Raw genomic sequence first — 15,718 nt, 5'->3', positions numbered from 1 at the left:
TAGCGATTTTAAAGCGGTGCTTCGAGACCGCAATACAATTTGTAAATTTACCGCCGATTTCGTGATAACGTAAAAATACGATATAAATGTAGTCGATATCTAATTTGCTTTTGATTCACACGAGCAGTCGCGGCCGTCGACACTCTCATCGTGAAACCCGCTCGACCACCTCCATGCCATCACGCATCGCGTGATCCCGCCAATGAGATCGTGCAAGGTTCAGAGGAGCCCGCTGCTGCGCGCGTACACGCTCCCGCGGCCGCGATTCGGCGCGCATCGTTAATTAAAATTAATTACGTTTGCCGAGTAATCGCGCGTTTAATTGAATCGCGGGATTCCACCGCGATTTCAGTGCCCGCCGCAACCGCTGCTGAAAGGCTTCCGCCCGCAGGGGCGCAAGCGGAAAATGGAACGGCGGAATCGACATTTTGCACGGACACGCTCCTTTACGTGTCCTTAATTCTCTCTCATGCCGGCATATGCCGGCGCATCGCGCGGCACCGCCGATCGCGACGATACCGTCGTCTCCGTTTAATTAACGTCGATCGTAATTAATGTCGTAAAACGCACGCCGTGCGTGCGTGTGAGAAACGTCGCCGAGGGACGGCCGACGAAAACAGACGACGTCGGAGCGAAGAAGTTTCAGCGAGTTTCGCCGATTGCGATTCCCGCAGGCCGCAAAAAGACAGATACGTCACGAGGCGTATTCTGGAACGCATGCAGAGCGGTCGCCATTTCTTTCGTCCCTCTCTTGGGACATTAGACATTTCGGACAGGTTCCCCGCCGCGGCGAAACCACCACGTCTGATTTGCGTGTAATCACTTCGGACATTGGCCGAAAAGCCGCGAGGACTCGCCCGGACGAGCATCGCAATCTGGCACAATGGGCCTTAGATCCCGCGCTGCATTAATGCACGCGTTAAGCCCCGACGCGTATCGGCTGCGACGATTATTCTGTTTGCTCGCGCAGGGATAGCGTTTCGAATGAAGCGCCGCAATGAAACATTGCGCGATGTGTTAAAGATGATTCTGAATACGGAAGTAAGCAACATTTTATAACGAAAGACCCGAAATCTTAATGAAATCTCACAATTTTTAAATATCACTCTGAGAGCAATTTATGTTCCCATCTTCTCCAGCACTCGTTAAACAATCGTTGCACCATATTTTTGATATCTTTTTAGTTTACTTCATAAAGAACCTAAAAATGAAGTGAGCGTAATTTTTCGAACAATCGAAATGCAGATGGCTACTCATATTATAACAATCTCGCAATGATATTCGTATCGACGCGCTTGAATAAATAAAAATGATCGCGACGTTTGCAATGTCAACGCAGATAACAACGCAGGGATCATCGCGTCGCCCCATTACGAAGGCCAATTTAATTTATCCGAGTGAAGAAACACGCATTAGCCGGCGCGTCGATCAACGTCGGAATTTTCCGCGAGGATCACGCGGGCTAATTAATTGCGGTGTCGGCCGACGCGCGAACGCATTAATCAGCATCGAGCGCGAAACAGACTGGAAGGCCCTTTACGCGAAATTTATGCGCGCCCTTGCCGCTCGCGCGCGAGAGCCACCACCCCGATCGGACACGCTGTTGCGCCTTGCCGCGCGTCATTAGGGGGATAATGCATATCTTAATGATTACGAAACGAAACACTGACAACGGACTGGATACGTATAAGTGCGCCGATGAACGGCGTCCGGCCACGGGCGCCCGTCCGCCATCCGCCAACGAAGCGTCGTCCCACGCTCCCGCAATCAGCTCCCCATAAACTACAATCACGACACGTGCTATCGCGCCGCCCGGTGCATCGCGCGATGCACTTCTTGAAAATAGATGATAGCCCAGAGTGGATTAAATGCCTCACGATGGATTGGAGGTGTACAGGGTGTTCCAGGAATTTTACGCTACCGCGAGGCTAGCTTCTCTGCGACGAGGGTAAGAGGGGGTTGATTTAATTGGAATTAATTGGAAAGGAAAATTGTAGGATCGTTTCAGCGACGAGAGTGGATCAAGAAGTGAACGTTTAACGGATCAACTTGCGGGACTGCGAATTAACGACATTTTATTCTGCAGGAGACGCTCATCATCCTCACCGTTAACGGAGTCCGAATGAAACACGCGCTTCTTACGAATACCGTAGGCGATATTCTCATTAACGCTGAAATGGCTCATTGTCTTGCTCGAGAATGTGTAAGAATCCGTTCCGACCGCGAGATTCAACCTTCACGCCTAAGATTCGCTTTGCACCTGTCACGCGGGGTACGCACAATCCGCCTGTTGTCCCCGAACGCGCCAATCCCGGGGAAACACGAGCGTGCCCGCGAATATTATCGCGCGTAAAGTTAATTATCGTCGACGACGGTGTTACGCGACGACAGCGAGGGAGGCGAAAAAAAAAAGGAAGATGAGATAGGAATGGCGGACGTATTCGCACGACGAATTCGCGCCGGCGGAGTAGGTTGTAACGGTGTTATGTACCATTAAAGACAGCGAACACACCGCAGCTTTTATGCGCTGTGGAAAATCGCGAGATTGTACGGGGACATTAGCGCCGAAGCTCGCGGATTCTAATAATCGTCGCTCCCACGACGGTGCACACGCGAGGCATTTTCGGTGCACTTGGCCGTGCGAATGCAGCCCGCGAATCGAAATTAAGAGAAACGGGGATAATGCATGTACAACTCATGTCAAACAGATTGTTCCACTGAAGATAAATTACAGTTAACACGCCGACCTGCGGAAACGCAGCTTGTTCGGGCAACGTATCTCCCGGACGATCATCGCCACGTCTCAATCAATGATCGTTCATCACGGACGACCTGCAACTTTTACGCGGCCAAATTCCGCACGGAAGATCTATAATTTCCTGCGAATGTCCACCGTTCGAATGATCAATCGGTCTGCCGGGATCGTGAACAATCTCAAGCACATGACAATTCCAATTCTGCGATCGCGTATATCCCCCGATGTGAGGCAACCTCGTTCGGTTTAGAGGAATCCTTTTCCCTCGGGCACGCGTCTCTCTATGCGACCAGGTCGATCAATGACGACGAGGTGTCAGAGGTGTCTCCGTATGAAAATCGTTCCCCTGGGACAATCGTGCATCTAATTGTTACCTTTTTCACTAGGAGTGAGAGCGATGTGTCAAAATTTCTCGGGGACATTGGCGTTTTTATATCGAGAAGATCCTTGGATGCGATGAATTGTTATTTGTCGTATGTCAGAAACATACAGAAGCAGGGTACATGTTTCACAATATAAGTGTGAGATGATGTAGTCTTATCAAAGTGATAAACGATCATCATGAATTTGAGTATACATACGTACCCTTTTGTATCATACAAATTGACATTTCAGAAAAATATATTATAACAACAATACTTGTTTTTAATTGTATCTGGTTAGTTTTGTGTTTGAGATATATGACTGACAAGAATTTGCTAAAAATAAGAGTTGAGGGAAATGTTAAAATATTTAATATTATTTTACCTTTATTCTTGCCTCAAGACGCCATTTAAAGAAAATCCATTTCACGCTTTAGAATAACTTTGTTAGGAAGACCCTTTTTGAAGGATATTCTCAAGATCACCATGATCCTCTGGGACTTATTCCGCAGGATGAGCTCGTAGGAAGCAAGTTGTCAAGAATTTTGAAGCGAAAACGTGTCTCAAACACGACAACGCTCTTAATCATTTGTCCATTCACCCACTTGCTTGGGGATGCGTTTATTTCTTCTAACTCGGTCAGCCAACTTGCTACTATTACTTATCCATTGATATATTTTGACAGGGTGCTTAATAGTAGACAGTGGCAACAGTTTACCCTCCCGCAGACATCGAAACGTTTTCGACAATTTGTTCATGGGGGTATCAATGGGGGACGTGATTCGCATGATTATTAGATTCACAAAAAACAGCATGTCGCATGAATGTTCACAGCAGGCTTTAATAAAAGATAGTGTAGGTTTTTGTAAAAACTACAATATAAAATTTTGCCTCTAAAAAGTCATTTTTTGAATTATAGATCAATCATGTTTTTACCCGCGATGTAGAATTTGGGTTTTCTATTATATGTTTCTTGTAAGCAGAAGCTTGAATTAATAAAATCGATCACGATACAAATAACTTTTAAATTGCAAATACAAATTACGTATTAATAACGTGACGTAAAACTAATTACGTAAGTTGTGAAGAAACTTTCCCGGGGCAAATTATACTCGTTAATCATTTTTCATAACGTCTAAATAGACATAGATCATGTTATTCGAAGCATCATCTAGAACAGTATACATTAAGCCAAGTAATCGACGAGAAGTTGATAAATTTCTGGTGTTCCGGTGCGCACGTGCAACATAGTGCGCAGGCGAATATTACCGGCTCTAATCTTGCACGGTACAAGAGATCGCAATGCTCCAACCTTTAAGCCATAGATCATCCGACGATAGGCAGGTCGCATGTCTCGAACATTGTTGCGAGACCCGTAGCAGGGCGTGAGACCAAGTTGATATCCAGTCGCATTGATCAAGTGTGATGTGACCAAGATTTAATGTCGACGATCTTAGAACGTGACGATGTTACAATGGCGCAATCGCGAGTGTCGCAGCTTAATGATAGGCTCGGTCAGTTCGAAGTTTCGGAGGAACTCTTTCTTCCTCCTTCCTGTCGAAAAACATTCAAAGGGTCCAGGAGATGTGCGAGCTAAGTGAAATCTTATTTTCAATGGCGCGGAGAGCCGATCCCTCTGACAGACCGCGGACGCGTCGGTAGAAAGTTAATAATCCGCAGCGTGCCCACGAGGCAAGGGGGCATATATCTATATCCGCGGCGAGGCTACGTCACCACGAGACCCCGTAAGCTGCGGCGGGGACCGAAGCAGGATGCAAACCATTAAATAACAGCTCGCGGGGTGATAGATGGGTCGCATGCCGATCGTTCTTGTTGGCAAGGCCCATTAAAGCGCGTGGGTCCAACTCCGAGTTGGGACTCGCATTTACACCTGAGCTCCGACTACCACCATTACCATCATCACCACTACGGGCACACGGGGCCCCGACGGAGATCGAGAATACTGACTGGACTGAGAAGGGGATAGCTGGGGAGGTGTCAAGGGAACGGGAAAGCGAGGAACTCGGACCCCGAGACCTGGCCCGCAGTTAATTGCCAGCATTTAATGAGCGCTCTTTGACGCGCCGCGCGAACCGCTGGTAAGGAGTAGTAATGGCCGTAGAGCGCTTTCCTGACGACTTTCGCGTACACCGCGCGTGTGCGCCGACTTTGGTACCACTTTGAGACCCGACCGGCAAATAAAACTGCTCGGTCCCTATGGCATTATCCGGCCACCACCGGGCGCAACATGACCCACGCATCGACGAACACCAATCCGCACGATTGAGATATTAACGAGCATTCGTGCTCGCGCGGAGAATCGTTTTAGCAATGTTATTAGATACTCATAGGTGATTTTTTTTATAGATCTATGGATTTTTAAATAGAAAGGTTTTTAGTAACTTGGAAGCGAAAGCAACGATTTTTGCAAAGTCGATACTTGTAATTCCTTGTATAACTGTTCGAAAACTTTGAAAGCCTTCTATTTGGAACGAAGATTGATGAAATATGTTTAAAATACTAATCTACTCATTTTGGCGAATGTCACATGCAGATAATCGCTAACCTATAGAATCCTGAACAAAGCGGAAACCGGAAAAAGTTATTCTTTATTTTTCTTTTCTCGGTTTACTTAATGTCATTTATTTTACCGAGTCAACCCGAAGCCACTAAATGGCAGTAGTGACAATAGTGTCAGCGTCACGACAAAGCTTTAAAAAACCATACCGCCATTTTTCCTGGAAAGCATCAGCAAAAATATCAGTATTCTCATTTAGTGACCACAATAATGGTCAATGGAAATCGTTTGTTAGCAATGGTGTATTCTTGCCGAAAAGACCCGACAATCGTCAAGACCAGATTCTTTATCTGCGGGAACTACTCTGATCTCTTCTACCTGCTTGTGGTCAACATGCGGTTTTGTTCTGAAAGGAGCTTGAAGCATTGTAGCTAAGTATGTTTAAAATTACTGATTCTTTGCGATGGATGACGATAATATTTCCTAGTAAAATATTTGAAATTATATTGTTTTTTTACATTATAAAAACGTAATAGAGAGATTATTTATTATTCGATATACTATTATTTGTGATAAATAATAGAAATACACATATTTTGCGAAGAACTTATACTAAATTTTTAGTATTGCATATTTTTATGTTGAAATATAAAATTAATATATCTAAATTTTACATATTTATGTAGATAATAAATAACAACAGTCGGAAGTAGCATTTGTTGGTAAAAACAAAATCAAGATATAAAAATGATGATTCCTATATACCAAAAGTTTTTTCAGAAAAATGTTTTTTCGATAACTTTATTGATTAAATGTATTTATCTTGCATTTCGTCTTTTCTGCAATACTGTAATATAAAACATTATAATATCGATTAACATCAAGTTACCATCAATATGTTAACCTAAGAAGCAGTTACCTTTTTTTACCATTCGTTGATACAGGAAATACAAGGCAAAAATCGTGACCGACAGCGTTTATATTATCGACATGTCAGGAAACGTGCAAAATTTAAAAAAACTGCTTCGAAACATTTTATATTTCCTTCTTTTTATTTAAAAGAAGAAAATTATACAAAATGTTGTAAAGCACTCGTAACATCAGCTGGACTGCAGCTAATCTTTCAACATTACTTCGGTAATGTGGTGTGCATATGTATACATATGCGTGTACATTGCGTACACATTACCGCATCCCATTTATTGAAATTATGTTGGGATCATTATAGTTCAGACAGTTTATACTAAGTTTTCATAACTTATCATCATTTTTGCCAATCATCGCTAATGGTAATGTTGTCGGTAATGTCAATCACGATATTTTTTAGTTCCGCCTAAATGAGGGCGCTTTCTTGTCAAAATTCAGCAATCAACTCAATATTCGCTTTACATTAAAAATATGTTTAACTTATAAACTATCATATATTAAATAATACTAATAGAATAACTTGTCTTTTTTATATTTTTAATCATATTTTTAACATTTAAGACTATGAAAAATGTATTATATTGAGTTTTAATTTCAACAACATTCTTCATATGAGAGAAAAGTTGCTGCATTCTTTTATAGATGGCAATGCAGCTTTCCTATATATTATAAAAGAAATCTATTTTTTATTTGTTTTTTAATAAAAAAAATATATATAAGAAATCATCATTCTAATTGATGGACGAAGAATTGTTTAAAGCTTTTTGGCTTCTTAGTATTGTCAATTAAATATTGTCAACTTTTCCGAAAAATAAATGATTTCCGAAATTTTTACATTTGTAATATATAGACTAAAATAAATAATTATTTCATCAAAGTAAAATTATAAAAATTATTTTTTTTTATATAAATGTCGGTAATAAGTTAATCAGTTATGCGCATCGCAAAATATTTGAAAAATATTTCATCTTTTGTACACTCTCGTTTCAATCGAAAATATTATTAAGGTAACGTTTATGATATAGATGTTCCGAATGAGTTGACTAATCAAACACATAAATTAAACTTCAGAATTTTATTAAAGATGCGTCGGGCTATATATATAGTACAAAATATTATATATATTTTTATCGCTATCACAGATTAATCACGCACAAAGTATATATTTCTTAATGCCAAGAAAAGTAAAGCAACATAAATAATTATATCGAGATATGTTCTTCTAATATATACCTATGCAAATAAACTATAGCATAAAATTAATCAAATGCTCTCTCCTTGAATTAATGTAATAAAGAAATATACATATTAAGTGAGAAGAGTTTACAATACAACAAAGTACGCGATATTTATACTCTTCTATATTCAATTTATAATAACGATATTGTAAAAGTACCGGTATCTCCTCTCTACCGTCTAAACTACTAGAACAATGAAAAAGATCGCTTTCATATCACAAATCTAAGTAATTAATTTGAATTACCCAAGGGTGAACTATCATCTATCAAATTAAAGCCAAGTACCAAAGTAAACGTCGAATTAACGCAAAATCATTAACATTAATCTTAGTGATATCGATGTGGAAAGCTTTATCAATCTCTATTGGTATCAGTACAATGCATATATAATGCGACAGTTCTCAGACAATTTTTGTATAAAGTAAATGCATCTCATCGACATTACTTCTCATCAGCACAGAAACGCGCTCGCACCAAATATCACCATGGTCTCCACACTGGATCGCACTCATCCACGTGCTCTACGTCGATTTCTTCGTCGTCATCGGCATTAATATCTAGCGAGTCATTTGTTTTGTTCTTCGTCATCATCGTCGTTGTCGTAGCTGTTGTCGTTGTCTTTGTCGTTGCCGTCGTTACTGACGTCGTAGTGGCCGTTGCCCTCAGATTCTTCGGTTTGGTGCTGCAAGTTGCTGTCAACTTCTCATTGTCGTTAACGAGCGACGTTGAGACGCGACATCGAGGCGTGGAGGAAACGGTTGTTGCGGCCGCACCGTCATGGATCTCATCGACGGTTTTATCGGCATGAGGCGTGGACCTTATCGGCGATGTGCTCGTGGAAAGTATCGTCGAGTCAATTTCGCACAAGGTGTCGACGGGACAAGGTGCCACGACGTTGACGATGCGGTCGAGGTTGGCCAGGGTGGGCCTGCCTGTTTTCGGCTGAAGTGAACATGTTTTTGCAGTCATTATGCCGGTCGTTAACACTTCGCGATCATACATCTTTGCAAGTCGGATTATTCGCGCGGCGCGATCGCGCTTACGATAATACCTATCTCGGCGCTTTTCGACATAGTTTCGTGAGAAAATGTAACGCGTGACTTCATTTAGCTACGTGATTTCAAAGAGAATATATCGTAACGGTCTTCACAGAAAAGTGAAAAATTATGTAACAATTATTTAGCAGTTAACAGATAAAGTTAACATCGATAGAATAATTATAGTAACAAGGAACGCATAACCCGCGAATTCGAAGAACTTGCGACAGAAATATGTAACTTTATATTAAATCACTTAACTGATATTAATTATAACAATTAATGTTCTCGTGCAGTCCTAGTCTTTTTATTTTCCGATTAATTGCGGGTGGCAATTAAGTATGCGCGTAAACATCAAATTAATTGCGATAACATAAATTTCACGTCCTTGCGGCCGACAATAATTAACAGCGCCAGAGGCTGCGCGATAAATCGCTCGATGTAATCGCTCGTCCGCGCCGAAAAGCGTGGCACGATTAAAAGCCTCGTTTCGCGGAGGAACGCGCAAGCGAGCGGTAGCGATAAATCCACGAAGGCAGCGTACACGGCGATTCGTCAAAGAACTTTCGCCTCATTAATCCACCCCCTCCCCCGGCGCGCTCGCGCGTCCGTCCGAAATAATTGCGGATCGAACGGATAATTACCGATGGATTCGTGTGTCGGCTTTTTTGAAGGCCAGTTGTGAGGTGGCTGGCCAGCCGTTCCGCAACTTCGCCGGGCAGCGACGAGAGAAATCTGCATGCTTCCGTCGCGCAGAGCCCGAATCCGAACTGCCAGGGATTTTCCTCCGATGCTTTATCGGCATCCGTGATCGTCGTCGACAACCCGGTGGGCCGCGACGCCTGCAGCTTCTGCAGATGACGCACCGTCAGTTCGAGGATGTCCGCCTTCTCCAATTTGCCGATGTTCTCGCCTTCGGCCTGTGAACCAGATTCGTCCTCTGTCAGTTCCATCGAACACTTCACGCCATGAAAATCAGACATCAAAAGGGAAAAGGATTTTCTGATCCCCGATTCTACTGGCATGAAATAGCTGTAACGTAACGCCGTCGACACGCGACAGCTGCAATGTCGGGCAGAAGATGCAACGAGATATAATACCGATTATTCTATGATATAATCAATTCTACTCTCGATTGCGATGAAAAACGTGAGCGAATGTACAGCGCGACTGTTGCACTTCATTGACTACTGTTTTGCTGAGTTTGTTGGCGATTCTCATTGATCGTGCAATTTCGCGCCTCCATCCAGCGAGTCTTCCCTTCCCTTTCATCCGATGAGATCAGCCCGATGATCGGAATCGGCGGCGCTAAATATCGTGAAACGATCCTATGAAGAACATCGAGTTTCTCGCGTTACAGAGGAAATTGCTGTTAAAATAGTGTGTCGTATTAGCAGCTAGCCCGGTTTGTAAGCCTGCGCGACAGTCTATTTACTTTACGTCACTTGAATCCGGAATGGGGGAAAAAGACGAGCGACTCTAAAGGATCGCGGCTTTGACGTCCAAGCGTCGTGGAAGCTTTACGCTCGGCGATCCGGGACGTTTTGCGAGAGGAGCAACAGCATCCGGTCGGCGTTACGAGCGTTACGAGCCGCACAAGACGGAATCGGACTGGATAATGCTACTGGAAAATTAGCATGGTGAAATCAACGGTGCCTTTCACGCTGATTCAGCGAATTACATGCACGATGACGGCGATGGCTGCGGCCGCTGGCCGATGCTCGAACGTAAGTTTCATGCGCGATTACGACCGCCACCGAAGACGATCGTTTTCCGTGCGGAAAGAAGGTATCAAATTGCCACCAGTGGCGAAGCACATTGTAGGGAATACCACTTAAAATATATAATGTGCGGGAAACGACACTCGTAATGACACTCCTCATGCGTGCCAGGTCGTTTTGAGATCGTCTGACGTTAATGCCCGCAGAGGCGGAATGTTTTTTCAAACCAAGTCTCCCAAACTGATGCTGGGCGTGGCAGTTTCGGTTTCGCAGTTTTCACTCGGCCGAACGAGTGAAAATACAGTTTATGCGAATTTTCGTGAGCGATTATCCTGACGTGGCAACAAATTACAGATGTCACTTCGACGAGGCATTCCCGGGGAGGATTCAGAAATTAACATCGTATCGCATTCGTATCGCGCATTTGTCTCACCTTGAGCGGGTCCGATTTCCAGTCTTTTCAAGGATCGCGTTCGACGTTATCACGGGATGAGAATCGTGCGTCGCATCTAGCGCGAATAGATGTAAAGTAACAAGCGTCTAGACGTGATTCACTTCAGGAGATCAGGCGGCGATATTCAGGATATTTAAATATCATCGAGTTATCGTGCGGTAAAGCGTGTTACGCAGACTCGCATGACTGGACACTGAATATCGTTTCGTTGACACTCGTTCACCGGGTGTCGGTTCCCACGCTCTGGAAATATTTAAAGGCAAAATCGCCTGCACGCGCGGTTGCGGACGGAGAATGCGTTTCCTGCTAGGCGCAATCCGTAAAATTGCAGGAGCCGAGTGGAGGCGGTGTGTAGGAAAGGAAGTACCTGGTATCATAAATAGAGTCGAGCAAGAAACACGGGTTTCCTTTGATGCGCGGAAGGTAAAAAGCATAGCACGTGCTCCGTGCACCAGGCTGCATCGGCTCCGAGATTATTGCGTTCCAAAATGTGCATCTGCGTGTGCGTGTGTGTGTTTGCGCGCGCGTGTGTGTGTATGCTGTCGCTTTTTTTCCTCAGCCGTTATCAACAATTTATTCCAACGGTGCGAAAGCAAGCGCGTGAGATCGCAGAGTGAAAGTTAATCGCCCTTGCTAAAAAAATTGCAGACTTAATGCACGAAAAAGCGAGAAAAAAAGAGCTGCATATCATTATTGTATCTGGATAAGTCTCTTACGCGTAATTCAGGACTGGAATAGGTAATGGAATAAAAGAGTTGCCGCAACGAGTGCATTATCTCCTATCCTGCAGCTCCGCAGAGAATAGCATTCGCTCTCGGAAGGCATCTTTATTCATTGAACAATTTGCATGTCATTTTGTTCTTCTTGCTTATGTTGTTGGCATGCAATTAATATTTTATACACTTATAGAAAAATATTTATGCCGACTGTAAAAAAAGACTAAGCATTCTTACTTCTATTCTTACTTCTTCTTGCTTATGTTGTTGACGCGCAATTAATATTTTATACACTTATAGAAAAAATATTTATGCCGACTGTAAAAAAAGACTCAGCATTCTTACTTCTATTCTTACTTCTTCTTGCTTATGTTGTTGACGTGCAATTAATATTTTATACACTTATGGAAGAAATATTTATGCCGACTGTAAAAAAGACTTAGCATTCTTACTTCAAAGGCGTCCACCATGAGATCCTTGAGCTGGTCGAGACAATGATTTATCCGTGCTCGCCTCTTCCTTTCCAAAAGTGGCTTTGTTACCTGAACATTGAAAAAACGTACGTTATGCAGCAATCTTTTTATTTAAGGGTCGGCTCTCTCCAATCTGTCATCTTGATTTTATGAGTTTATGACGTTATAAGCTACGGTTCAAAATGTGTTAACAGTGCTAAAGCATCCTATATATATAAATGTATGTTACACAAAAGATTCGGTGATACAGCGAATCTTTAGCGAGCATGATCTCTTCAACGTCTTATCTTGTTAATGGACATTCTTCTTGCGTATTTTTTGTCTTGCGATTTGTTTGTTCGTTATTGGTACTACTGAATTTGATTGATTGTTATCATAGATAAACAATATACATATGTGCTGAAAACTAGGAAAACACGAACTGCTAGGGCACTCGTGCCTCGTGCGAAGAACAGTAACACGATCTTATTTATTAGAAAAGATTCTAATGAATTTTTATAAAAGAAATTTGTTTTTACTTATTGTAAATTTTGCAAATAAAATTTCGGTTCCTGCAGTTACATTTTATTATTCAATGTTCCGCGACAGCTGCCTCGGATGTACCGGTCGGGCCCGGCGAAACTTTCGCACTTGGGCCGGCGCGCGTTTTCGATCGTCAATCACTACGTAAATTACAAATTTACGACGTAGTCGGGATACGCGAGAAGGCGGGGACCGAACGTTCGCATGTACGACCGACGACGCGACAGAACGTAAATAATAATTGAGCGCAAGTCATAACCGGATGAGACGCCCCCCCTTCGCTTTATCGTTTTATCTTCGTTTATTGATTCACGAAAGAAATCTTCAATTTGTAATGAATGACGATGTCAAGGAGCCGCGTGCGGAGAAGGTGAAATCTCATGTGCTTCAACAGTGTTGAGGTGGCCGCGTCGATGATTTAGCTTCAATTAGCAAATCATATACCGTGCGTGTATTCTTCATCGATTACAATTCTTTTTTGGCAGTTAAACTGCCAGAATACAAACTTAGACAGCAGGTGCCAAGTCGTCGCCAAGAGAGAGAGAGAGAGAGAGAGAGAGAGAGCAAAAAATCTTGATTGCTGGTATGCGGGCGCGGCTGATTTAAGGACTTTGCCAATTAAGACGCTCTCGATTATCAATTTGTCGAACGACAAGTGTCGAAAGATAAAATTACACTGCATAAGTATTTACGTATATTGTTTAAACATGTTGCAAGACAGTGTTCTTGTAAGCCCGAGGAAAATTAAATAGATGTAAAACATGAATACGTCCAAGTATTTTGTACGATCGTATGCCTTGAAAGAATATGTTTATCATCATAATTAATATAATTATAGCTTCAGCAACTACTATATATAGAAAGCAATTATTTATTATTACGTTTTGCTATTACATCATACAATATTTATTCTACTGTAACATCATGTTGACATCGTTGTACGTGCAAAAACGGAAATGATATTCGCCATTAGTATCAATATATGTAACTCGCATGATTATTAAATAAAATATTGATCTAATGACTGCGCTGTCGAGACTGTTATTAATTATGGTATTTAGAATTGCTCATACTTCCCCGGATCTGCCAGTATTACTAATCGATACCATATTAATGTTATCACATGGCGCAAATTTAATTAATAGTCGCTTAACCTAAGTAATTGTTGAATAATACAAAAGGGATCACCATGTGTCGATAGCAATTAACGAGTACGACTCGCATGCAAATGTCTGTCTGGATTGAAACGTGCAGCTGTACGGGGGCTTGTTACACAATCTCTCATAACTTGCATGCGTAATTAAATATTAATTATTTTAAATGGTACGTAATTATTCGCTATTATGCACTCTTAATTCAAAATACGATCGTATGATGAAAACACGCTTAAAATTAATTATTTATGCCTAAGTGTATCGCTTGCAATACCTTTTTGTACTGGTACGTTCTCGAGACTGGATGTGGATAATCGTACATCATTGCAGATGAGGAAGACATAAATCCAAGAAAAGAAAGGAAAGCCCAGGCTGAAAATGACGGAACTGATCATAAAACACGTACAATCGAATGGAGCAACTGGAAAAGGTAATGTCAAAATTACGAGCGTTTCGTTTTCGTGTGATTTGTGACTGTAAACTCTAAATCCGTTTTTTTACGCCTGTACACGTAAACGATTAGTCATATGGGAATAAATGATTAGTACCTGAACATGTAACCAGCAAAACAGTCACACAATCGTCGGCGAAACTAAATATACCAGTCAAACCGGATAGCTCCCGATAAAATGTGCAATGAAAATTAAGTACGGTTCGCTAGCAGCCGACGGACTTATATCTTTAAATAAAACACACGTGAGCCCCATTGGCAACGTGCACCGCACGATCGAGCACGGTGCGATTTATTAAGCCGTAGATCAAATAAACGCGGATAGCTACGACGAGAGTCGACTGGAAATCTCATTCACACTTCGACAGCCGTGTAAAACACGCCTCTAAAGTCAAAGTGATGGTCAATACAAAGATACGTATCGCGTAATCTCAGAGCTTTCATACATAAAAGTTCATTTTTCCTCATAGATGAAAGAGAGATCTGACGTTTTATTCGTTAAAATAATATATCTCATTTTTATGTAAGAACTGTCATTCAAGAAATATAATTGCTGCAAAAATAATGTACTGTAAACAGAAACACAAAATCCTAATGTGTTATGAGAAAGTGACAACATACCCTCGTCAAGACTGGCAATTCCAAGAGCAATCCGTAATAAATTTCATTCGAAACTCGTTCGTTGACAATCACTGAAGAAACACTGACGCATAAAAAAAATCTATCGAATGATAAATATAAAATCAAAAGTAAAGCAACGGTGCTCGCACGTGAAATTTCCTATACGAACAATCCGATCGTGTCACGTATCGAGCTGCCTCACGGCGTCTCGCCGCGACATTGTTACGTTTCACGTATCAAGATAGAAGAAAAAGTGATGAAAAAGTAGTCGAGTAGCGCGCGTGTACGGACGACACGTCGAATGAGCTGTCAGGAGGATTGAAACGTGCCGACATTAGACACACGAGCGGGTGCGCTTGGTGAAGTCTCTACACCAACTGACTCGGTGCTCTCCACTGCCATTCCGACACAGGCTACCCTCACCCGGCTTCGAACCCTCTAGAAGCTACTTTGGATAGGAAGGTCGCTCCAAATGCTCCGTTCTGTTGCACTCGCGCGTATCCTACGCGTCGATCGACAAAGCGATCCAAATGAAGTCCGAGTTAATATTGTCCATTCCGCCAAACATTTCCGCGTAAAAATCAACAGCGGATTATCGTGCATCTCGGATGAAAAAACTGCAAACTTTCTCGCATGATTTCTCTCACGCAACTCGATTTACGAAATGAAAAGACAGATAAAAAATGGGTGCAATTAATATTTTTTCGTTTTGCGTTTTTGCTTAATAACGATAATTATTAATTTCGTCTTTATTTATTTATCGATCGAT

General features: G+C 42.1%; 1 protein-coding gene across 1 annotated transcript; it reads right to left on the bottom strand.

The window, feature by feature from the left end:
- Window positions 1–7,622: 7,622 nt before the first annotated feature.
- LOC105277338 (enhancer of split mbeta protein) lies at window positions 7,623–15,352 on the bottom strand. The gene is made up of 5 exons (XM_011335620.3): window positions 14,950–15,352; window positions 14,152–14,249; window positions 12,181–12,270; window positions 9,482–9,757; window positions 7,623–8,742 (listed from the first exon to the last, which is right to left on the bottom strand). The coding sequence occupies exons 2-5, from the start codon at window positions 14,218–14,220 to the stop codon at window positions 8,281–8,283; spliced, it is 897 nt and encodes a 298-aa protein (XP_011333922.1). The 5' UTR covers window positions 14,221–14,249; window positions 14,950–15,352; the 3' UTR covers window positions 7,623–8,280.
- Window positions 15,353–15,718: the final 366 nt, after the last annotated feature.

This window comes from Ooceraea biroi, chromosome 9 (assembly GCF_003672135.1).
Source record: "Ooceraea biroi isolate clonal line C1 chromosome 9, Obir_v5.4, whole genome shotgun sequence".
NCBI classification, from domain to species: Eukaryota; Metazoa; Arthropoda; class Insecta; order Hymenoptera; family Formicidae; genus Ooceraea; species Ooceraea biroi.
This window is presented reverse-complemented; position numbering and strand designations above follow the sequence as displayed.